At 43.0% G+C, this 24,695-nt stretch overlaps 1 protein-coding gene across 2 annotated transcripts in view; it reads left to right on the forward strand.

Annotated features, from left to right (window-relative positions):
* The window catches only part of DNAH7 (dynein axonemal heavy chain 7), a 560,306-nt gene that overhangs the window by 389,263 nt on the left and 146,348 nt on the right, over positions 1 to 24,695 (forward strand). For both annotated transcript variants that reach the window (XM_069733889.1, XM_069733890.1), the window contains 3 exons: positions 12,062 to 12,216; positions 15,568 to 15,758; positions 16,202 to 16,335. In XM_069733889.1, the coding sequence (XP_069589990.1) occupies positions 12,062 to 12,216; positions 15,568 to 15,758; positions 16,202 to 16,335 (480 nt within the window). The remainder of the gene's footprint in view (positions 1 to 12,061; positions 12,217 to 15,567; positions 15,759 to 16,201; positions 16,336 to 24,695) is intronic.

Consider the following 24,695-nt stretch of genomic DNA (forward strand, 5'->3'; position numbering starts at 1 on the left):
TCTGTATTTTCATGACTATGAAAATTGTAAATTCACACTGAAGGCATCAAAACTATGAATTAACACATGTGGAATTATATACTTAACAAAAAAGTGTGAAACAACTGAAAATATGTCTTATATTCTAGGTTCTTCAAAGTAGCCACCTTTTGCTTTGATAACTGTTTTGCACACTCTTAGCATTCTCTTGATGAGCTTCAAGAGGTAGTCACCGGAAATGGTCTTCCAACAATCTTGAAGGAGTTCCCAGAGATGCATAGCATTTGTTGGCCCTTTTGCCTTCACTCTGCGGTCCAGCTCACCCCAAACCATCTCGATTGGGTTCAGGTCTGGTGAATGTGGAGGCCAGGTCATCTGGCGTTGCACCCCATCACTCTCCTTCTTGGTCAAATAGCCCTTACACAGCCTGGAGGTGTGTTTGGGGTCATTGTCCTGTTGAAAAATAAATGATGGTCCAACTAAACGCAAACCGGATGGAATAGCATGCCGCTGCAAGATGCTGTGGTAGCCATGCTGGTTCAGTATGCCTTCAATTTTGAATAAATATCCAACAGTGTCACCAGCAAAGTACCCCCACACCATCACACCTCCTCCTCCATGCTTCACGGTGGGAACCAGGCATGTAGAGTCCATCCATTAATTTTTTCTACGTCGCACAAAGACACGGTGGTTGGAACCAAAGATCTCAAATTTGGACTCATCAGACCAAAGCACAGATTTCCACTGGTCTAATGTCCATTCCTTGTGTTCTTTAGCCCAAACAAGTCTCTTCTGCTTGTTGCCTGTCCTTAGCAGTGGTTTCCTAGCAGCTATTTTACCATGAAGGCCTGCTGCACAAAGTCTCCTCTTAACAGTTGTTGTAGAGATGTGTCTGCTGCTAGAACTCTGTGTGGCATTGACCTGGTCTCCAATCTGAGCTGCTGCTAACCTGTGATTTCTGAGGCTGGTGACTTGGAAAACGTATCCTCAGAAGCAGAGGTGACTCTTGGTCTTCCTTTCCTGCGGCGGTCCTCATGTGAGCCAGTTTCTTTGTAGCGCTTGATGGTTTTTGCCACTGCACTTGGGGACACTTTCAAAGTTTTCCCAATTTTCCGCCTGACTGACCTTAATTTCTTAAAGTAATGATGGCAACTCATTTTTCTTTAGTTAGCTGCTTTTTTTCTTGCCATAATGCAAATTCTAACAGTCTATTCAGTAGGACTATCAGCTGTGTATCCACCAGACTTCTGCACAACACAACCGATGGTCCCAACCCCATTTATAAGGCAAGAAATCCCACTTATTAAACCTGACAGGGCACACCTGTGACGTGAAAACCATTTCCTGTGACTACCTCTTGAAGCTCATCAAGAGAATGCCAAGAGTGTGCAAAGCAGTCATCAAAGCAAAAGGTGGCTACTTTGAAGAACCTAGAATATAAGACATATTTTCAGTTGCTTCACACTTTTTTCTTAAGTATATAATTCCACATGTGTTAATTCATCGTTTTGATGCCTTCAGTGTGAATTTACAATTTTCATAGTCATGATTATACTGAAAAATCTTTAAATGAGAAGGTGTGTCCAAACCTTTGGTCTGTACTGTATATACACCAGCTTTACTGTCTCCGATGTAATGTACTTGTTCCTGGGTTTGAACCCTTGAGCCTGTGTTTTGTGGTCAGTTTTACTGTCAGCCGAGCCACAGCAGACACACCTTTTCTCTGGTTTCTTAGGCTATGTGCACACGTAGAATGGTCCACTGCGGATTTGATAAATCTGCAGAGCAAAAATGCTGCGTTTTTGCTGCAGAATTATCGCGGATTTACTGAGGATTTACCGCGTTATTCCTGCGGATTTCACTGCGGTTTTACACCTGCGGTTTTCTATTGGAGCAGCTGTAAAACCTCTGCGGAATCCGCAGAAAGAAGTGACATGCTGCGGAATGTAAACCGCTGCGTTTCCGCGCGTTTTTTTCCGCAGCATGTGCACAGCGGTTTTTTGTTTCCCATAGGTTTACATTGTAATGTAAACTCATGGGAAACTGTTGCGGACCCGCAGCTGCGGAAACGCTGCGGATCTGCAGCGTTTTCCGCATCGTGTGCACATACCTTTAGGCTTCGTTATTGCAGTAAGGATGTGAAGCAAAAAGCGCAAATAGGGTTTTATCCATGGTGAAAGGGGTATAAAATAAGGGGTGTTTTGCTCACCGTGTTTTGTTGCAATTATAACAATCAAAACACATGTACCAGCTGCTGCAACTGTGGCTCAAAGGCCAAGAGATTGTGGAAAGGAGATAAACTGGTGGCAAAATCCTACAGAAAGATGTGGAGAATCAAAGAGGATAAAATGTTTTTTCCTCTTTTGTGCTACGCTTCCTTCTGTGGGATCTTGCCAGCAGCACAAGAAAAGCCGCTTATCTCCTTTCCACAAAGTTCTCTTATTCTGGCTGCAGTCTATGTTACATAGCACAAATGTTTTCATTTATTGATTTGTCTGCCCTATCACCTTTTGGGTGTGGATTTATTTTCTTTCCTCCTGCTGGCATTTCCTGTTGGTGATAGTTTCCTGTGGTTGTTCAGCCATTCTGATGTAGCTTAAAGCTAATCCGGGAAATTCGAGCTAGGGTTTATCTACTTGCTATTTCTGTTCTTTAGGGTAAGTTCATACAGGGTGTTTTTGCTTTTTTTCTGCAGCAAAACCTGATCTTCTTGGCAGGAAAGAAGCTGCGTCAAAAGCGCAGGTTTAGGTGCGTTTTTGGTGCGTTTTTTGGTGCGTATTTGGTGTGTTTTCTTTCTTTGTCCATGCTAATGTCCTTGGATTTTCAGCAGCAAAAATGCAGCAAATAATGATACCTGCGTTTTTGCTACGTTTTTTCAAGACCCATTCAAGTCAATGGGTGAAAAAAGCTGAAAAACGCAGCAAAAACGCTGAAAGTGACATGCTCTATGTCCAAAAAACGCAGCAAAGCATAAAATACTGATCATACAAAAAACCAATGTGTGTGCATGAGATTTCTGAAATCTCATAGACTTTGTTGGTACTGTAAAAAGCAGCTGAAAATGGCATAAAAACGCAGCAAAAACGCTCTGTGTGAACTTACCCTTACTCTGCACCTACCTTGTGTTTATTTTTAGGAAGTAGGTGGCAAATAATTTAATAGTTCATACTTCTTACAGCAGCCAAACATAAAAAACCTGATATAAATTTGATATCGCTGTAATCGCACCAACCCAAAAAATAATTACTTATACTGCACTAAGAATGTAGTAAAAAAAAAAAAAAAAACAACAAAACAATTCTTCACATGCTGTCGATTTTTTCATTCTTCCTTCTAAAGATCGCAATAAGACTCGGCACACATTTATCCTGCGCTGAGCGCCTGCTTCGGGGTTTCCGTGTAAATCTCTGAAATACATAATTCAGACAGAACCTTTGGCGGAAGATTTCCTATAATGAGGCAGATGGAGGCACTGTGGGTGCCATAAAACCTGTGATCTGGCGGTGTCCGTCTTTTTAGGATTGCATAAAAGTGCCGTCGGACACAGTTTTGTGCACTTCTAAAAAGAAGGACACCGCTGAACAGAGGCCAGATGGAGTCCAGAGTAACTTTACTGCCTCATTGTAGTGAATGGATCCATCGGGGGTTTCTGTTATGTTTGCTAATGACAGGTGTTATGAAGGCAATCCAGAAACACAGTGTGCTTAGCGATCAGAGCGCACACAGTGATCTGACAAATACCCAAAAATACAAGAACGAGCTCTGAGACGTGGAAACTCTGTAGACTGCACACCTGATCCTATCCTAAACACAACTAAAAGCGGCTGTGGATTGCGTCTAACAACTACCTAGGCAACTCGGCACAGCCTAAGAAACTAGCTAGCCTGAAGATAGAAAAATAGGCCTGACTTGCCCCAGAGAAATTCCCCAAAGGAAAAGGCAGCCCCCCACATATAATGACTGTGAGTAAGATGAAAAGACAAAACGTAGGGATGAAATAGATTCAGCAAAGTGGGGCCCGATATTCTAGGACAAAGCGAGGACAGTAAAGCGAACTTTGCAGTCTACAAAAAACCCTAAAGCAAAACCACGCAAAGGGGGCAAAAAAAACCCACCGTGCCGAACTAACGGCACGGCGGTACACCCTTTGCGTCTCAGAGCTTCCAGCAAAACAAAAGACAAGCTGGACAGAAAAAAAGCAACAAAAAAACAAAAAGCACTTAGCTATACAGAGCAGCAGGTCACAGGAACAATCAGGAGAAGCTCAGATCCAACACTGAAACATTGACAAGGAGCAAGGATAGCAGCATCAGGCGGAGTTAAGTAATGAAGCAGTTAACGAGCTCACCAGAACACCTGAGGGAGGAAGCTCAGAAGCTGCAGTACCACTTGTGACCACAGGAGTGAATTCAGCCACAGAATTCACAACAGTACCCCCCCCTTGAGGAGGGGTCACCGAACCCTCACCAGAGCCCCCAGGCCGACCAGGATGAGCCGCATGAAAGGCACGAACAAGATCGGAAGCATGAACATCAGAGGAAAACCCAGGAATTATCTTCCTGAGCATAACCCTTCCATTTAACCAGATACTGGAGTTTCCGTCTAGAAACACGAGAATCCAAAATCTTCTCCACAATATACTCCAATTCCCCCTCCACCAAAACCGGGGCAGGAGGCTCAACAGATGGAACCATAGGTGCCACGTATCTCCGCAACAACGACCTATGGAATACATTATGTATGGAAAAGGAGTCTGGGAGGGTCAAACGAAAAGACACAGGATTGAGAACCTCAGAAATCCTATACGGACCAATAAAACGAGGTTTAAATTTAGGAGAGGAAACCTTCATAGGAATATGACGAGAAGATAACCAAACCAGATCCCCAACACGAAGTCGGGGACCCACACGGCGTCTGCGATTAGCGAAAAGTTGAGCTTTCTCCTGGGACAAGATCAAATTGTCCACTACCTGAGTCCAGATCTGCTGCAACCTATCCACCACAGAATCCACACCAGGACAGTCCGAAGACTCAACCTGTCCTGAAGAGAAACGAGGATGGAACCCAGAATTGCAAAAAAATGGAGAAACCAAGGTAGCCGAGCTGGCCCGATTATTAAGGGCGAACTCAGCCAACGGCAAAAAGGACACCCAATCATCCTGGTCTGCAGAAACAAAACATCTCAGATATGTTTCCAAGGTCTGATTGGTTCGTTCGGTCTGGCCATTAGTCTGAGGATGGAAAGCCGAGGAAAAGGATAGGTCAATGCTCATCCTACCACAAAAGGCTCGCCAGAACCTTGAAACAAACTGGGAACCTCTGTCAGAAACAATATTCTCAGGAATGCCATGCAACCGAACCACATGCTGAAAGAACAAAGGTACCAAATCAGAGGAGGAAGGCGATTTAGCCAAGGGCACCAGATGGACCATTTTAGAAAAGCGATCACAGACCACCCAAATGACTGACATCTTTTGAGAAACGGGAAGGTCAGAAATGAAATCCATCGAAATATGTGTCCAAGGCCTCTTTGGGACCGGCAAGGGCAAAAGCAACCCACTGGCACGAGAACAGCAGGGCTTAGCCCTAGCACAAATCCCACAGGACTGCACAAAAGTACGTACATCCCGTGACAGAGATGGCCACCAGAAGGATCTAGCCACTAACTCTCTGGTACCAAAGATTCCAGGATGACCAGCCAACACCGAACAATGAAGTTCAGAGATAAGTTTATTAGTCCACCTATCAGGGACGAACAGTTTCTCTGCTGGACAACGATCAGGTTTATTCGCCTGAAATTTTTGCAGCACCCGCCGCAAATCAGGGGAGATGGCAGACACAATGACTCCTTCCTTGAGGATACCCGCTGGCTCAGATAAACCCGGAGAGTCGGGCACAAAACTCCTAGACAGAGCATCCGCCTTCACATTTTTAGAGCCCGGAAGGTACGAAATCACAAAGTCGAAGCGGGCAAAAAATAACGACCAACGGGCCTGTCTAGGATTCAAGCGCTTGGCAGACTCGAGATAAGTCAAGTTCTTATGATCAGTCAATACCACCACGCGATGATTAGCTCCTTCAAGCCAATGACGCCACTCCTCGAATGCCCACTTCATGGCCAGCAACTCTCGATTGCCCACATCATAATTACGCTCAGCGGGCGAAAACTTCCTGGAAAAGAAAGCACATGGTTTCATCACTGAGCAATCAGAACCTCTCTGTGACAAAACCGCCCCTGCTCCAATCTCAGAAGCATCAACCTCGACCTGGAACGGAAGAGAAACATCTGGTTGACACAACACAGGGGCAGAACAAAAACGACGCTTCAACTCCTGAAAAGCTTCCACAGCAGCAGAAGACCAATTAACCAAATCAGCACCCTTCTTGGTCAAATCGGTCAATGGTTTGGCAATGCTAGAAAAATTACAGATGAAGCGACGATAAAAATTAGCAAAGCCCAGGAACTTTTGCAGACTTTTCAGAGATGTCGGCTGAATCCAATCCTGGATGGCTTGGACCTTAACTGGATCCATCTCGATAGTAGAAGGGGTAAAGATGAACCCCAAAAATGAAACTTTCTGCACACCGAAGAGACACTTTGATCCCTTCACAAATAAAGAGTTAGCACGCAGGACCTGAAAAACCATTCTGACCTGCTTCACATGAGACTCCCAATCATCTGAGAAGATCAAAATGTCATCCAAGTAAACAATCAGGAATTTATCCAGATACTCACGGAAGATGTCATGCATAAAAGACTGAAACACAGATTGAGCATTGGCAAGTCCGAACGGCATCACTAGATACTCAAAATGACCCTCGGGCGTATTGAATGCAGTTTTCCATTCATCTCCTTGCCTGATTCTCACCAGATTATACGCACCACGAAGATCTATCTTAGTGAACCAACTAGCCCCCTTAATCCGAGCAAACAAGTCAGATAACAATGGCAAGGGATACTGAAATTTAACAGTGATCTTATTAAGAAGGCGGTAATCAATACACGGTCTCAGCGAACCATCCTTCTTGGCTACAAAGAAGAACCCTGCTCCCAGTGGTGATGACGATGGGCGAATATGTCCCTTCTCCAGGGATTCCTTCACATAACTGCGCATAGCGGCGTGTTCGGGCACGGATAAATTAAATAATCGACCTTTAGGGAATTTACTACCAGGAATCAAATTGATAGCACAATCACAATCCCTATGCGGAGGTAGAGCATCGGACATGGGCTCTTCAAATACATCCTGATAATCAGACAAGAACTCTGGGACCTCAGAAGGGGTGGATGACGAAATCGACAAAAATGGAACATCACCATGTACCCCCTGACAACCCCAGCTGGATACCGACATGGAATTCCAATCCAATACTGGATTATGGGTTTGTAGCCATGGCAACCCCAACACGACCACATCATGCAGATTATGCAACACCAGAAAGCGAATAACTTCCTGATGAGCAGGAGCCATGCACATGGTCAGCTGGGCCCAGTATTGAGGTTTATTCTTGGCCAAAGGTGTAGCATCAATTCCTCTCAATGGAATAGGACACCGCAAAGGCTCCAAGAAAAACCCACAACGTTTAGCATAATCCAAATCCATCAGATTCAGGGCAGCGCCCGAATCCACAAACGCCATGACAGAAAACGACGACAAAGAGCATATCAAGGTAATGGACAGAAGGAATTTGGACTGTACAGTACCAATGACGGCAGACCTAGCGGACCGCTTAGTGCGCTTAGGACAATCAGAAATAGCATGAGTGGAATCACCACAGTAGAAACACAGACCATTCAGACGTCTGTATTCCTGCCGTTCAACTCTAGTCATAGTCCTATCGCACTGCATAGGCTCAGGTTTAACCTCAGGCAGTACCGCCAAATGGTGCACAGATTTACGCTCGCGCAAGCGTCGACCGATCTGAATGGCCAAAGACAAAGACTCATTCAAACCAGCAGGCATAGGAAATCCCACCATGACATCCTTAAGAGCCTCAGAGACACCCTTTCTGAACAAAGCTGCCAGCGCAGATTCATTCCACTGAGTGAGTACTGACCATTTCCTAAATTTCTGACAATATACTTCTATATCATCCTGACCCTGGCACAAAGCCAGCAAATTTTTCTCAGCCTGATCCACTGAATTAGGCTCATCGTACAGCAATCCGAGCGCCAGGAAAAACGCATCGACACTACTCAATGCAGGGTCTCCTGGCGCAAGAGAAAATGCCCAGTCTTGAGGGTCGCCGCGCAAAAAAGAAATTATAATCAAAACCTGTTGAATAGGATTACCAGAAGAATGAGGTTTCAAGGCCAGAAATAGCTTACAATTATTTTTGAAACTTAGAAACTTAGTTCTATCTCCAAAAAACAAATCAGGAATAGGAATTCTTGGTTCTAACATAGATTTCTGATCAATAGTATCTTGAATTTTTTGTACATTTATAACGAGATTATCCATTGAAGAGCACAGACCCTGAATATCCATGTCCACACCTGTGTCCAGAATCACCCAAATGTCTAGGGGAAAAAAAAAAAATGAACACAGAGCAGAAAAAAAAAAAAAAATGATGTCAGAACTTTTTCTTTCCCTCTATTGAGAATCATTAGTGTGGCTCCTTGTACTGTTATGTTTGCTAATGACAGGTGTTATGAAGGCAATCCAGAAACACAGTGTGCTTAGCGATCAGAGCGCACACAGTGATCTGACAAATACCCAAAAATACAAGAACGAGCTCTGAGACGTGGAAACTCTGTAGACTGCACACCTGATCCTATCCTAAACACAACTAAAAGCGGCTGTGGATTGCGCCTAACAACTACCTAGGCAACTCGGCACAGCCTAAGAAACTAGCTAGCCTGAAGATAGAAAAATATGCCTGACTTGCCCCAGAGAAATTCCCCAAAGGAAAAGGCAGCCCCCCACATATAATGACTGTGAGTAAGATGAAAAGACAAAACGTAGGGATGAAATAGATTCAGCAAAGTGGGGCCCGATATTCTAGGACAGAGCGAGGACAGTAAAGCGAACTTTGCAGTCTACAAAAAACCCTAAAGCAAAACCACGCAAAGGGGGCAAAAAAAAACCACCGTGCCGAACTAACGGCACGGCGGTACACCCTTTGCGTCTCAGAGCTTCCAGCAAAACAAAAGACAAGCTGGACAGAAAAAAAAGCAACAAAAAAACAAAAAGCACTTAGCTATACAGAGCAGCAGGTCACAGGAACAATCAGGAGAAGCTCAGATCCAACACTGAAACATTGACAAGGAGCAAGGATAGCAGCATCAGGCGGAGTTAAGTAATGAAGCAGTTAACGAGCTCACCAGAACACCTGAGGGAGGAAGCTCAGAAGCTGCAGTACCACTTGTGACCACAGGAGTGAATTCAGCCACAGAATTCACAACAGGTTTCATCTGAATCATGTCACTCAGAGATTTAGATGAAAACCCCAAAGTAAGTGCTCAACGTAGAGCGACAGATTATTATTATTTATTATTAAAGCGCCATTTATTCCATGGCGCTTTACATGTGAGGAGGGGGTATACATAAATGTGATCCCAAGCATTATGTAAAATGCTCCCAATAAAAGCTTCAACTCAATCCACAAAAAAGCAATCCCTCACTCAGATCTGTCATGTGTTAACGGAAATATAGGGGGCTTCCACGTTACTGGTAGCACAAAGGCTCTGGAAAAGCTAAATGGCTCCTCACCCTCACAAAGAAATTTAGCAAATTCTCTGCTCCCAAATCCAAATGCCCCCCTCTCCCTTCTGAGCCCCACAGTATACCTAAACCACATATTGTGTCCACGTTTGGCATTTCTGAAGCGATGAGAGCCCACCTAACGTACGGGTGCATGCCTCCAGAAGCACGGGCTGGGCATAACGTACTGGTGACTGCAATGTACTGGTGATAGCAACATACTGGTGACTGCAATGTACTGTTCACTACAAAGACAGTTTGCAATTTTCACTTGGCAACATTCATTGCTAGTCAAAAACATCACCACACCTGTAGATAAATTCCTAAAGGGGTATCATTTCCAAAATGGGGTCACTTGAGGGGGATACTGTTCTTCTAACAATTAGGGGCTCTGTATATGAAGTCCGCAAACTGTTTTAGGAAAATCTGTGCTCCAGGAGGCAAATAGCGCTCAGTTCCTCCCGAGTCACTCCGTATGGCTAAGTAGTACTGTACAGCCACATATGGAGTATTTCCACGTTCAGTAGAAATTGTAGGACAAATTTTTGAGCCATTTTTACCCACTTCATGTGTGAAAATGTAAAATCTGGGGCTAAAATACCATTTTGGTGTAAAAATGTAGTTATTTTTTCTAGACTTCACAAATACTTTGACACACCCGTGGTGTCAATATGATCACTGCACTCCTAGATGAATTCATTGAGAGGTGTAGTTCGTAAATGGGGTCACTTATGGGGGTTCTGCTGTTCTGGCACCTCATGGGCTCTCCCAGTGGGTCACGGCACCTTCAAACCATAATGGTAAAGTGCTTCTTGCCTTCTGAGCTTTGCACTGTCCTGAAAAATATTTCCCGATTACATGTAGGGTATTGGCGCACTCAGGAAAAAATGGACCTCAGTTTATTGTAAAAAAAAATGCCCTATTGGCCCTCAGAAAAATTAAAAACTTCGGGCTAAAACAACATTTTAGTGGTAAAAGTGTAATTTATTCATTCTTCATCGCTCAATGGTATAAAATTCTGTGATGCACATGTGGTGTTAATATGATCACTGCACCCCTAGATGAATTCATTGGGGAGTGTAGTTTGTAATATGAGTTCACATATAAGGGGTTTCTGTTGTACTGGCACCTCAAAGGCTCTGCCAATGTGACATGGTGACTTTAAATGTGAGGTGGTCCCTAAAAAAATGGTTTTGTAAATCTTGTTGGAAAAATGAAAAATTGCTGGTCAACTTTTAACCATTATGACTTCCTAACAAAACAAATGTTGTTTCCAAAATTGTGCTAATGTAAAGTAGACATGTGGGAAATGTTATTTATTAAATCAATTAAGATGCCTCGCTGAATAGCAGATAGGGACTGGTGCTGAAAGATAAATGTATAAATACCTCCATGCAATGTGGCTGATGTACAGGAAATGGCATTGGCAAGTGTGTGGCTGAAGTAGTTGTTCCTGTTGCAATTGTTGAGTCCGTGTTGTTGAGGAAAAACTATGCAGGCCAAAGTAAGGGAGTGTTTTCCCGTTGGTAAAAATCCTGCGCACGCTCGTAGCTGGGGTGTTCAGCGGTCAGCCTCGGGCGATGGCGCCGCTGTGAGGAGGTAGTGTGACGAGCGGGGTGTGTGGTTTAACGGTGATGTCACCATCCAGTGTTGACGGACATACACAGGGGCCCAGCTCAACGTGTTTCGAGGGACCCGTCCCTCTTTCTCAAGGTAAACAAATTACAGGGCATTTTTTTTAATGATTGAGGAGGTCGGAAGCTCCAATCACCGTCCCCACACTATATAATGAATTTAATGCATCTTCTCAGTGGTGTGCACCCCCAAGCTCCTTACCGGAATTGTAGTAGCAATTCTGGAGTGTAAAACAAGGTCAATTTTGTGAAGTTGAGGGGATGTCCCGCTGTGTCACACCCCGTCTCCTCCACAGCGCTGCCCATTTTGGCAGAGCTGATTCAAATTGGCATGAAAATGCCAAGTCACTAAATATTTGCCCAACTATGCATTGCACAAACATTTTGAGACTTCAAAGTTTAACGTCAGTGTTCTGCCCAAAACGCTTTGATGAATTGCCCCCCATAGTATTTAGAAAGTTTATCTTCAGCATGCCATTATTTTATGATCAGTATAGTTCGATCTTTATTACCCCCACCAGTAGTGAGAATGAACAGGCCACAGAGCTGATTCAATACTCTGTTCAAGAAAATAGTGCCAGCTGCAATTCCAGCACAACCAGGCAGCTGGTAGATCTGTGGGTCTATCCTTAGGAACATTCGAGGTCTAAGCGGTGGGGCACCCCTTGATTATTCCGGCATAGCGGATTGTAATTTTATGAGATGGTAATTCTTTTTTAGAAATATACCCAAATTTAATTTCAGGAATGCAAGACGTTGGCCATTGATGATTGATCCTCAGGGTCAAGCAAATAAATGGGTGAAGAATATGGAAAAGGCCAACAGCTTACATATCATTAAGCTAAGCGATCCAGATTTTGTGCGAACTCTAGAAAACTGCATCCAATTTGGGACCCCGGGTAAGTTAGAACTTAAACTTTTAATCATATGCCAGCTTGTAATAATAAAATAGAGTTAAAAGTGCCGGTTCCCTAGGTTGACTGATGCATTTTTTGATTTTCAGTTTCTACTGATCATAAATCACATTCAAACTGTAAATGCTGTATTAACAGCAGGTGGTAAAATCTGTAATTTGAAAGATTCATTTGTGCAAAATTCTGTTAAATTAGCTCCTTTAATTGTGTTGTGAAGATCAGCATATTTATGTATTCCTTAAAACCAAGATTTTTCTGAATGCAGTTGTTGGGTGAAAAGACTATATTTTATACAACGGCAGATAGATAAATCTCACCTGCTTGCTTTTCAGGATACTGGCAATATCCATAATTTTTATATGAGACAACTTTATTTCGCTTCCTTGACCTAATAAATTCAGAACAGAAAACATGTGATGTCGAAAATATTCTTTCATGATTGTAAATGAAACTGAACTTAAAGTTATTACAGTAGCATTATTACAAATAGTTGTAGCTTCAGGCAGTTGTTGAATGTTGGCTTGATTTATTAATGGATCTTCAAGAGGCTTTCAATAGTAAAATTGTTTTTTATCTATAGTGCAAACGTTGCACTATACCTTGAGTAAGAACTGTGTTGGCCACATTAGATTAATGACCTCTGAACCTGCCAGTTTTGACGGGACAGGCCGACTGCACAACACATGTGAAGGCATCCCAACTCCCAAATGTTCCATTTCAACTTCCTAATTATCTAGTTCCCTCGGGAATTAATCTTCTGCCGTGTCTGTCTGGCAAGGTCTTACTACCCATTTCCGACATATGCAAGCTCGAGCTGAGAGTGCACTTTTATAGAATGGCCCCGAATAGTTAAACACGCAATCCCAGTAAAGTTTGTATCCTCTTAATATATTGTAATCATTACACCTACATCACTAAAAAGTCCCTGGCCACCTAGCTCCACCTCTTTTTATACACCTGAGTGACCAGTGGTTCATGCCCCCCTTGCTTTTTCTCTCTTCCTTGTTTCTTTTTGTCAGTGATGTAGGATTGTAATTCTAATAATGTAAAGAGAATGTCCAGCACAGCCTCAAGGGGAGGTGCGTAAGTAGGTTCCCAAACCTTAATAAGTAAAATAGTGTATAACTTAGCACACTCCAATGGATGTGATGCAAAAGGGGTATTTAATGCAATACATACAGTAGTCACAAACGTTTCGGTCTGCAAGGACCTTCATCAGTGTGCTAATGATAGCAAGGCTAGGAACGGGTGTATATGGAAAAGACCTATTTAAAACCGTTTGCATCAGTATAGGAGTAAAGGGATAAGAATGCTGGTGATGATAAGGAAGGCCGTGTAATGGCCAATCAAGGACGCAGAATAGCTGCGGGAGCAAAGAGGCAGAGACGCGGTATCCAGCACAAGTCAATGTGATTTGGATACCGCGTCTCTGCTCCCTCAGCTATTCTGCGTCCTTGATTGACCATTACACGGTCCTTATCATCACCAGCATTCTTATCCCTTTACTCCTATACTGATGCAAACGGTTTTAAATAGGTCTTTTCCATATACACCCATTCCTAGCCTTGCTATCATTAGCACACTGATGAAGGTCCTTGCAGACCGAAACGTTTGTGACTACTGTATGTATTGCATTAAATACCCCTTTTACGTCACATCCATTGGAGTGTGCAAAGTTATACACTATTGTATTTCTAATGATGACTCATGCAGAGAAAAGAAACTTCCGTTTTCTACATAGAGCTTAGAAGGATTCAGCTAGTCAGTTTTTTAATCATGTGATGTCATAGACCTAATGGAAAAGAGAATAGTTAACTGGGCAGAAAGGCAAAATGAGTAATTGTAAGTACACAGTGCTATATGATAATTGCAACATATTAAGAGGATAACAACTTTGAAGGGAGTAGTGCTTCTTAAATTGTCAGCAGAATGAATATTTGGCAGTGTAATTACATGCATATACAAATCGTGTGAAATCAAGGATGAGGTGTATGGAGTGGGTTCAGAATTTGAGCTCGCCTTAGAGCTTGCTTGGGTGCCAACTGCGGCTGCGTCATCTAAAGAAGTAGATAGAGGGGAATCTGCATCTGTCCAACCATTCCTCTCCTGCAGAGTAATTTCAGTGTTCCTTGTGGGTTGGCTTGGCGATTAGTGGCCGAATAAAAGCTCTCAGGACTGTCATCTTAGAACTCCAGTCAAGCCCCATCACAGGCAGCGTTAAATAGATGTCTGACGGGACAGAACCTTGCAATGCAGAATCATGGCCTGTTTGAGTTCTTGTAGTTTGAAAGCTAAAACACAACAAAACATATTTAAAAAAGTAAACATTTCTTACATAAAAAAACCCTAAACATCACAAAATAAATATTTTTTTGTGTTGACAGGTCTTTTTAAGTCTTTTTTTAAGTATTTATTACATTATATTGTAAATCAAATGGTACAGCTTCTTAAAAAATAAAAACAGGGAGTGTATATTGAAACAGGTTTTGTTGCAGCCTCCATCACAAATTCCATCAGATTTATCGGGAAGAATAGCTCAGCGACTGGAAATCAATTAATAACACAAGCTAGCTTCTCTCCTATAGTTTTATAGATAAATCTTATTACACAACATCACCATTGAAAACATTTTAAATATCAACACAATAACATCAGTACATAAAAAATGGTTAATTGATTATAGTGGATTGGGGGGTAGGCTTTATAGGTATAACATGTAGAACTTTGTACTCCCATGCCACTTTTTATATTAAATCCAGCGTTGTTATGTTATTGTATAAAATACTCATTTGGATTTTGGAGCATGGTGGCACATACATAAAAAGGCCAGCAGAATGATTTTGGCTAAGGTTTTTATCTAATAATACACTACTACCATGAATTAATAGAAGTGAGCTGATTCATTCCATGTGATCTGTTAAATAAGTGCTTAAAAGGGTTTCCCACTTTTGGGACAGAAGTCTGCAGTCACTCGATGTGACTACATACTGCCAAATCGTGACCCATGATTCCCTGGTACTGCCGATGTGAGCGGGAGGTCATGTAAACACATGTTTGCGATTTTCATTCTTGCGGTAACATGTCAACTAGACTTATCCAGCTTCTCTCAATTCTCTTCTATCGATAGAAGCCGAACGTGTCTAGTTGGCACGTGACTGCAAGTATGCAAATGACATACATGTGTTCATATGGCTTCTCACTCACATCGGGAATACCAGGGAATCGCTCACTGTCATAGTTCAGCTCATCTGCAGTCACATGCCTGCATACTTTTGTCCCAAGCCTAGGCTGCCCCTCTAATCTGTCCAGTTTATGTTATTGCTTAATTTATTTTAGTATTACTGGAAAATGTTGGAGAAGAATTAGATCCGATTCTGGAGCCACTTCTTCTGAAGCAAACCTTTAAGCAGGGAGGTAGTGTGTGTATTCGTCTTGGGGATTCCACTATCGAATATGCTCCTGATTTCCGGTTCTACATTACAACGAAACTAAGAAATCCTCACTATTTGCCAGAGACGTCTGTCAAGGTCAGTTAAGGATATCCACTCTTTGCCCTAAAACTATACTTTGTTCTGTGTACAGGTCCCCTTAGTATCTCAATTATGCCAACAGCTTTTGATGAACAAACCAGTGTTACTGTTTACATAGTTTAATATGATATTCCTGGCAGATTAGCTGTCTGCTAGAATTCAGTTTGAGTTATTTTTGTAGAGGTTACCGCTGTAGAAAAATGAGATTTAGGTTGATGTTTTATTAGATATTATCTTATTTACAGTGTATGTTTGCCTGATGCTTATCTTGCTTTGAAGTTCACATTCAAAGGCTATGCTCTTTTTGAACAAATTAGAAATAATGCTATGGAAAGGTCAAACATTTTGCCTTCTCTCCAAGTAAAGGTTTTATTTTGTTGCCTCATAAAATTGGAAAATAACTGTGAAATTTACATTCCAGTGTAATTTATATCACATAGGTCACCTTGTTGAATTTTATGATCACTCCAGAAGGGATGCAGGATCAGTTGTTGGGGATTGTTGTTGCCCGAGAAAGACCAGATCTTGAGGAAGAAAAACAAGCTCTAATTCTCCAGGGAGCCGAAAACAAAAGGTGGAGCGCTTAATGAATTCTTATATCATATCATGTACATAATCTAATAATATTTTTCAATTGAAAAGCGAAGCTCCAGCTTTCCAGCTACAGAGTTATAATGTAACCTATTAAGGACTAAGCAATTTTTTTTTTAATTCTCACTTATCAGGAACTGTAAATGTTCATTGATTATGGCTTGTTTTTGGTACCACTTTTGGGCGCATATGCATTATTTAAATTACAGTATATACTCGTGTATAAGTTGACCCGAGTATAACCCTAAGTACCTAATTTTACCTCGAAAAACTGGAAAAACATATTGACTCATGTATAAGCCAGTTATGCATTGCCCCCTCATCCCTATCCTGTATGCATGGCTCCCCATCCCTGGCATATGCATGTCTCCCCATCCCTGTCATTGTATGCATGGCTCCCAATCCCCGTCCTTGTAAGCAGGTCTCCCCATCTCCATCCTTGTATGCATGGCTCCCCGTCCCTGTATGCATAGCCCCCCATCCCCGTCCTTGTATGCATGGCTCCCTGTCCCTGTATGCATGGCTCCTTATCCCCTATCCTTGTATATATGGTTCTTATTTAAAGAAAAGCAAAAACATCCTACTTACCTTCCCTGCTCGCTGTCACTGTATTTAGTTTCGATGCCAGCAACTCTTTCGGACTAGAGATCATGTGTTGCTCATTAAGGTAATGTATATTCACTCCACGCCTATGGGAATGGAGAGTGGCGAATATTCATGAATATTCACCTTAACCCCTTTCTGACATGAGACATACTATCCCGTCGAGGTGGTCTGGGACCCTATGACCACCAATGGGATAGTACGTCACCACCGAGCAGCCGCGCTCACAATCGCCAACGTGTGTCAGCTGATTATTACAGCTGACATCTGGCACTATGTTCCAGGAGTGGTCATGGACCGCTCCTGGCACATTAACCCCTGGAACACTGCAATGAAACATGATCGCAGCGTTCCTGCAGCATAGCGAAGCATTGCGCAGGGAGGGGGATCCCTGGGTGCTTCCCTGAGACCCTCGGAATAACGCATTCCAAGCGTCTCCTCCCTGCAGGCCTCGGATCCAATATGGCCACGGTGCTCCTTCCGGGTCCTGCAGGGAGGTGGCTTGCAAGCGCCTGCTGAAAGCAGGCGCCGGCAAGCCTGCAGCACTGCCTGTCAGATCGCTGATCTGACAAAGTGCTGTGCAAAGTGTCAGATCAGCGATCTGACACTATAGCATGATGTCCCACCCTGGGACAAGGTAAAAAAGTAAAAAAAAAATATTTACATGTGTAAAAAAAAAATCCTAAATAAATTAAAAAAAATGTATATTCTTCCAATAAATACATTTCTTTATGTAAATAATAATAAAAAACAATAAAAGTATGCATATTTATTATCGCCGCGTCTGTAACGACCCGACCTATAAAAGTGTCTCACTAGTTAACCCCTTCAGTGAACACCGTAAAAAAAAAGAAAAAAAAACCGAGGCAAAAAGCAATGCTTTATCATCATACCGCCGAACAAAAAGTGGAATAACACGCGATCAAAAAGATGGATATAAATAAAAATGGCACCGCCGAAAATGTCATCTTGTCCAGCAACAAAACCACCATACAGCATCATCAGCAAAAAAATAAAAAAGTTATAGCCCTCAGAATAAAGCGATGCAAAAATACTTATTTTTTCTAGAAAATAGTTTTTATTGTATGAAAGCGCCAAAACATAAAATAATGATATAAGTGAGGTATCGCTGTAATCGTACTGACCCGAAGAATAAAACTACTTTATCAATTTTATCAAACGCGGAACGGTATTAACGCCCCCCCAAAAGAAATTCACGAATTGCTGGCTTTTGTTTTTTGGCTTTGCTGAATAAAAAGTGATCAAAAAATGTCATGTGTCCGAAAATGGTACCAATAAAAATGTCAACTCGTCCCGCAAAAAACGAGAACCACATGACTCTGTGCACCAAAATATGAAAACATTATGGCTCTCAGAATGTGGTAACGCAAAAAATATTTTTTGCAATAAAAAGTGTCTTTTAGTGTGTGACAGCTGCCAAACATAAAAACCCACTGTTAAGGACTGGCGGAACGCACCAAGTATAGATGATATGAAACTAGGTGCGTTCGCAGTCCGAGGTCCACCGTGCAGGTAAAAACCCTGCTGCTAGTAAGACGGACTATATGGCGGCACTATAAGTATACACGCACGGGTTAACTTCACCCTGCGTGAAGGAAGCGATCCTGTTGAGTCACAGGACCGCGGTACCGCACATAGAGCGCGAGCAAGAAGTCAGCGAACACAACCCCAACACAGGATTGAAGTCCGATTAGACCACTTGCTGGCACAACACCGCAACTGGGTGTGTAAGGAAACTATTAAAATAGTATATAAAGGCACGAGAGTGCATGCAGTGCCGCACTGACGGACGCCACTAACCACCCAGGCTTGGGTAAGGAAAGCGCAGAGGAAGCGCACGGCACCGTACAGGCGGTCACAGCAACTAGACGCTGTTATGTGTGTAACGTGCTGTTGGATAAGTCGGGCGCTAGATAGCAAACATACAGTTAGGGCCAGAAATATTTGGACAGTGACACAATTTTCGCGAGTTGGGCTCTGCATGCCACCACATTGGATTTGAAATGAAACCTCTACAACAGAATTCAAGTGCAGATTGTAACGTTTAATTTGAAGGGTTGAACAAAAATATCTGATAGAAAATGTAGGAATTGTACACATTTCTTTACAAACACTCCACATTTTAGGAGGTCAAAAGTAATTGGACAAATAAACATAACCCAAACAAAATATTTTTATTTTCAATATTTTGTTGCAAATCCTTTGGAGGCAATCACTGCCTTAAGTCTGGAACCCATGGACATCACCAAACGCTGGGTTTCCTCCTTCTTAATGCTTTGCCAGGCCTTTACAGCCGCAGCCTTCAGGTCTTGCTTGTTTGTGGGTCTTTCCGTCTTAAGTCTGGATTTGAGCAAGTGAAATGCATGCTCAATTAGGTTTAGATCTGGAGATTGACTTGGCCATTGCAGAATGTTCCACTTTTTGGCACTCATGAACTCCTGGGTAGCTTTGGCTGTATGCTTGGGGTCATTGTCCATCTGTACTATGAAGCGCCGTCCAATCAACTTTGCAGCATTTGGCTGAATCTGGGCTGAAAGTATATCCCGGTACACTTCAGAATTCATCCAGCTACTCTTGTCTGCTCTTATGTCATCAATAAACACAAGCGACCCAGTGCCATTGAAAGCCATGTATGCCCATGCCATCACGTTGCCTCCACCATGTTTTACAGAGGATGTGGTGTGCCTTGGATCATGTGCCGTTCCCTTTCTTCTCCAAACTTTTTTCTTCCCAGGCCTTTTTGGGTTCCCAAGCTCACCAGTCAATTCCTTTTTTCTCAGAATGTACCCAACTGTTGATTTTGCTACTCCAAGCATGTCTGCTATCTCTCTGATGGATTTTTTCTTTTTTTTCAGCCTCAGGATGTTCTGCTTCACCTCAACTGAGAGTTCCTTTGACCGCATGTTGTCTGCTCACAGCAACAGCTTCCAAATGCAAAACCACACACCTGGAATCCACCCCTGACCTTTTAACTACTTCATTGATTACAGGTTAACGAGGGAGACGCCTTCAGAGTTAATTGCAGCCCTTAGAGTCCATTGTCCAATTACTTTTGGTCCCTTGAAAAAGAGGAAGCTATGTATTACAGAGCTATGATTCCTAAACCCTTTCTCCGATTTGGATGTGGAAACTATCATATTGCAGCTGGGAGTGTGCACTTTCAGCACATATTATATATATAATTGTATTTCTGAACATGTTTTTGTAAACAGCTAAAATAACAAAACTTGTGTCACTGTCCAAATATTTCTGGCCCTAACTGTACACCTTCCGCGAACAGTCATCCAATAGGGAGGGTATTTTAAAGAGCGACTTTCACTCACAACACACACACATATTATCAAGACAATACTAGCGCATGGCCGTGCGGTCATGCGCAGTTTATATAGTTGCAGCACAGGAAGCTGCTACTGAAGTTTTGCCCTTTCAGGACCTTCCTGGAGGACCAATGGAATGTGCTGCAGTACCTGAGCATGTGACCCTCGATCTCCAACGGGAGATCTTGCCCTGGGCATGCTCAGTGTGTGCAAATAAGGACTTAGTCCCAGAGAAGCCCGCTTGCCGCAGATCAGTGCAGGGTACAACAGGAGAGCCAGAAAAGGCAACAGTAACCCTTTGCACAGAATCAGTCCCAGCAAGACGCTGGGAGCGATGCCTCCGCTGAGCAGGCCCCACTGCGGCCGGTACAGAATGAGAGACCGCAGCAGACAGGGATCGAGATTCCCCCTGTGCAGCAGAGGAAATTCGACTCCTAACATTACCCCCCCTCCTAGGGCCCCCCCCTCCTTGGGCCTCGCTACGCTCGAAGGCAGCAATGAGCTGCGGAGCCCGAATGTGCTCAGCAGGCTCCCAGGACCTGTCCTCAGGACCATAACCCTTCCAGTCCACCAAAAAAATTTTTTTGCCACGTACCACCTTGCACCCCAAAATAGCATTCACCTCATATTCGTCCGAAGACGAACCCGATGTCCCAGCAGATGACTCGGAAAACCGGGACATGTACACGGGTTTCAGGAGGGACACATGAAAGGTGTCGGTGATACCCAGGCGTGGCGGAAGAGCCAAGCGATAAACCACAGGATTAACCTGTTCGAGCACTTTGAAGGGACCCAAGTAGCGAGGAGCAAACTTAGTGGACTCAACTCGCAGCCTGATGTTACGGGCGGAGAGCCACACCAAGTCGCCAGGAACAAAGGTCGGAGCGGGACGCCGATGAGCATCGGCGGAAGACCTCATTCTCTCCTTAGAGGCCCGAATGGCATCCTGAGTGCGGTCCCAAATATCCCGTGTAGGGTTGAGCGAAACGGGTCGAACATTTTCAAAAGTCGCCGACTTTTGGCTAAGTCGGGGTTTCATGAAACCCGATCCGACCCCTGTGCGGGGTCGGCCATGCGGTACGCGACTTTCGCGCCAAAGTCGCGTTTCAATGACGCGAAAAGCGCCATTTCTCAGCCAATGAAGGTAAACGCAGAGTGTGGGCAGCGTGATGACATAGGTCCTGGTCCCCACCATCTTAGAGAAGGGCATTGCAGTGATTGGCTTGCTGTCTGCGACGTCACAGGGGCTATAAAGAGGCGTTCCCGCCGACCGCCATCTTACTGCTGCTGATCTGAGCTTAGGGAGAGGTTGCTGCCGCTTTGTCAGAAGCAGGGATAGCGTTAGGCAGGGTCCATTAACCACAAAACCGCTTGTGCTGCAGCGATTTGCACTGTCCAACACCACCCTCGGTGTGCAGGGACAGTGGAAGTTTTTTTTTTTTTTTTTTCCCCTCAGCGCTGTAGCTCATTGGGCAGCCCTAGAAGGCTCCCTGATAGCTGCATTGCTGTGTGTACGCCGCTGTGCAAACCAACTGCTTTTTTCAAAGCACAAATCCTCTTGTTCCTTCCTTTCTGCACAGCTATCTTTTTTGTTTGTCCACACTTTTTATTTCATTTGTGCATCAGTCCACTCCTTATTGCTGCCTGCCATACCTGGCTGAGATTACTGCAGGCAGGGAGATAGTAGCTGCCTGCCATACCTGGCTGAGATTACTGCAGGCAGGGAGATAGTAATTGTAGGACATTCCCTGTTTTTTTTTTTTTTTTTTGGTGGGAGATTAAGATTGGCAATTTGGCATTTCTGCTAGAGTGCCATCCCTGTGTGTGCCATCTCTCTCACATAGTGGGCCATAGAAAGCCTTTTCATTTTTCTGTATTTTTTTTTGTGGGGTGTATAAATTCTCCCTGATAAAAATACAGTGGGAGATTAATATTGGCCTTTGGGCTTGTGTGCCAGTCCTGAGTGTGCCATCTCTCTCACAAATAGTGGGCCATAGAAAGCCTATTTTATTTTTTTTTGGGTTTTATAAATTCTCCCTGAAAAAAAGGGAGATTAATATTGGCCTCTGGGCTTGTGTGCCAGTCCTGAGCGTGCCATCTGTGCCAGCCCTGAGCGTGCCATCTCTCTCACAAATAGTGGGCCATAGAAAGCCTATTTAATTTTTTTTTTGGTTTTATAAATTCTCCCTGAAAAAAAGGGAGATTAATATTGGCCTCTGGGCTTGTGTGCCAGTTGTGAGCGTGCCATCTGTGCCAGTCCTGAGCGTGCCATCTCTCTCACAAATAGTGGGCCATAGAAAGCCTATTTAATTTTTTTTTTGGTTTTATAAATTTTCCCTGAAAAAAGGGAGATTAATATTGGCCTCTGGGCTTGTGTGCCAGTTGTGAGCGTGCCATCTGTGCCAGCCCTGAGCGTGCCATCTCTCTCACAAATAGTGGGCCATAGAAAGCCTATTTAATTTTTTTTTTTGGTTTTATAAATTCTCCCTGAAAAAAAGGGAGATTAATATTGGCCTCTGGGGTTGTGTGCCAGTTGTGAGCGTGCCATCTGTGCCAGTCCTGAGCGTGCCATCTCTCTCACAAATAGTGGGCCATAGAAAGCCTATTTAATTTTTTTTTTTGTTTTATAAATTTTCCCTGAAAAAAGGGAGATTAATATTGGCCTCTGGGCTTGTGTGCCAGTTGTGAGCGTGCCATCTGTGCCAGCCCTGAGCGTGCCATCTCTCTCACAAATAGTGGGCCATAGAAAGCCTATTTAATTTTTTTTTTTGGTTTTATAAATTCTCCCTGAAAAAAAGGGAGATTAATATTGGCCTCTGGGGTTGTGTGCCAGTTGTGAGCGTGCCATCTGTGCCAGTCCTGAGCGTGCCATCTCTCTCACAAATAGTGGGCCATAGAAAGCCTATTTAATTTTTTTTTTTGTTTTATAAATTTTCCCTGAAAAAAGGGAGATTAATATTGGCCTCTGGGCTTGTGTGCCAGTTGTGAGCGTGCCATCTGTGCCAGTCCTGAGCGTGCCATCTCTCTCACAAATAGTGGGCCATAGAAAGCCTATTTAATTTTTTTTTTGGTTTTATAAATTTTCCCTGAAAAAAGGGAGATTAATATTGGCCTCTGGGCTTGTGTGCCAGTTGTGAGCGTGCCATCTGTGCCAGTCCTGAGCGTGCCATCTCTCTCACAAATAGTGGGCCATAGAAAGCCTATTCAAATATTTTTTTGGTTTTATAAATTCTCCCAGAAAAAAAGGGAGATTAATATTGGCCTCTGGGCTTCTGTGCCAGTCCTGAGCGTGCCATCTGTGCCAGTCCTGAGCGTGCCATCTCTCTCACAAATAGTGGGCCATAGAAAGCCTATTTTTTTTTTTTTTTGGGTTTTAGAAATTCTCCCTGAAAAAAAAAGGGAGATTAATATTGCCCTTTGGGCTTGTGTGCCAGTACTAAGCGTTCCATCTCTCTCTCTCTCTCAGTCAGTGGGCCATAGAACGCCTATTTTTGGTTTTATTTGTTTTCTAAATTCTCCCTGAAAAAATCATTTTATTTTATTTGGTTTCTAAATTCTTCCTGATAAAATCATATTTTTTTGATTATTTTTTTTTCTAAAGTCTCCCTGAAAAAAAAAAAAAAAAAAAAAAAACAGTGGGAGATTAATATTGGCCTTTCTGCTTGTGTGCCAGTCTTGACTCCTGGGTGTGCCATCTCTCTCTCTCTCTCTCTCTCTCTCTCTCTCTCTCCAATTGTGGTCCATAGAAAGCCTATATTTTTTTTCCTTGATTTGGGTTCCAAAATCTACCAGAGAAAATAACTACATCAATCATTGGTAGAAAAATATTGGCCTCTGGGCTTGTGTGCCACTCCTGACTCCTGTGTGCGTCATCTCTCAGTCAGTGGGCCATAGAACGCCTATTTTTGTTTTTATTTGTTTTATAAATTCTCCCTGAAAAAATCATTTTATTTTATTTGGTTTCTAAATTCTTCCTAATAAAATCATATTTTTTTTATTATTTTTTTTTCTAAAGTCTCCCTGAAAAAAAAAAAAAAAAAACAACCAAAAAAAAAAAGTGGGAGATTAATATTGGCCTTTCTGCTTGTGTGCCAGTCTTGACTCCTGGGTGTGCCATCTCTCTCTCTCTCTCTCTCTCTCTCTCTCTCTCCAATTGTGGTCCATAGAAAGCCTATATTTTTTTTCCTTGATTTGGGTTCCAAAATCTACCAGAGAAAATAACTACATCAATCATTGGTAGAAAAATATTGGCCTCTGGGCTTGTGTGCCACTCCTGACTCCTGTGTGCGTCATCTCTCAGTCAGTGGGCCATAGAACGCCTATTTTTGTTTTTATTTGTTTTATAAATTCTCCCTGAAAAAATCATTTTATTTTATTTGGTTTCTAAATTCTTCCTGATAAA

Source organism: Ranitomeya imitator, chromosome 7, assembly GCF_032444005.1.
Source record: "Ranitomeya imitator isolate aRanImi1 chromosome 7, aRanImi1.pri, whole genome shotgun sequence".
Lineage (NCBI taxonomy): Eukaryota > Metazoa > Chordata > Amphibia > Anura > Dendrobatidae > Ranitomeya > Ranitomeya imitator.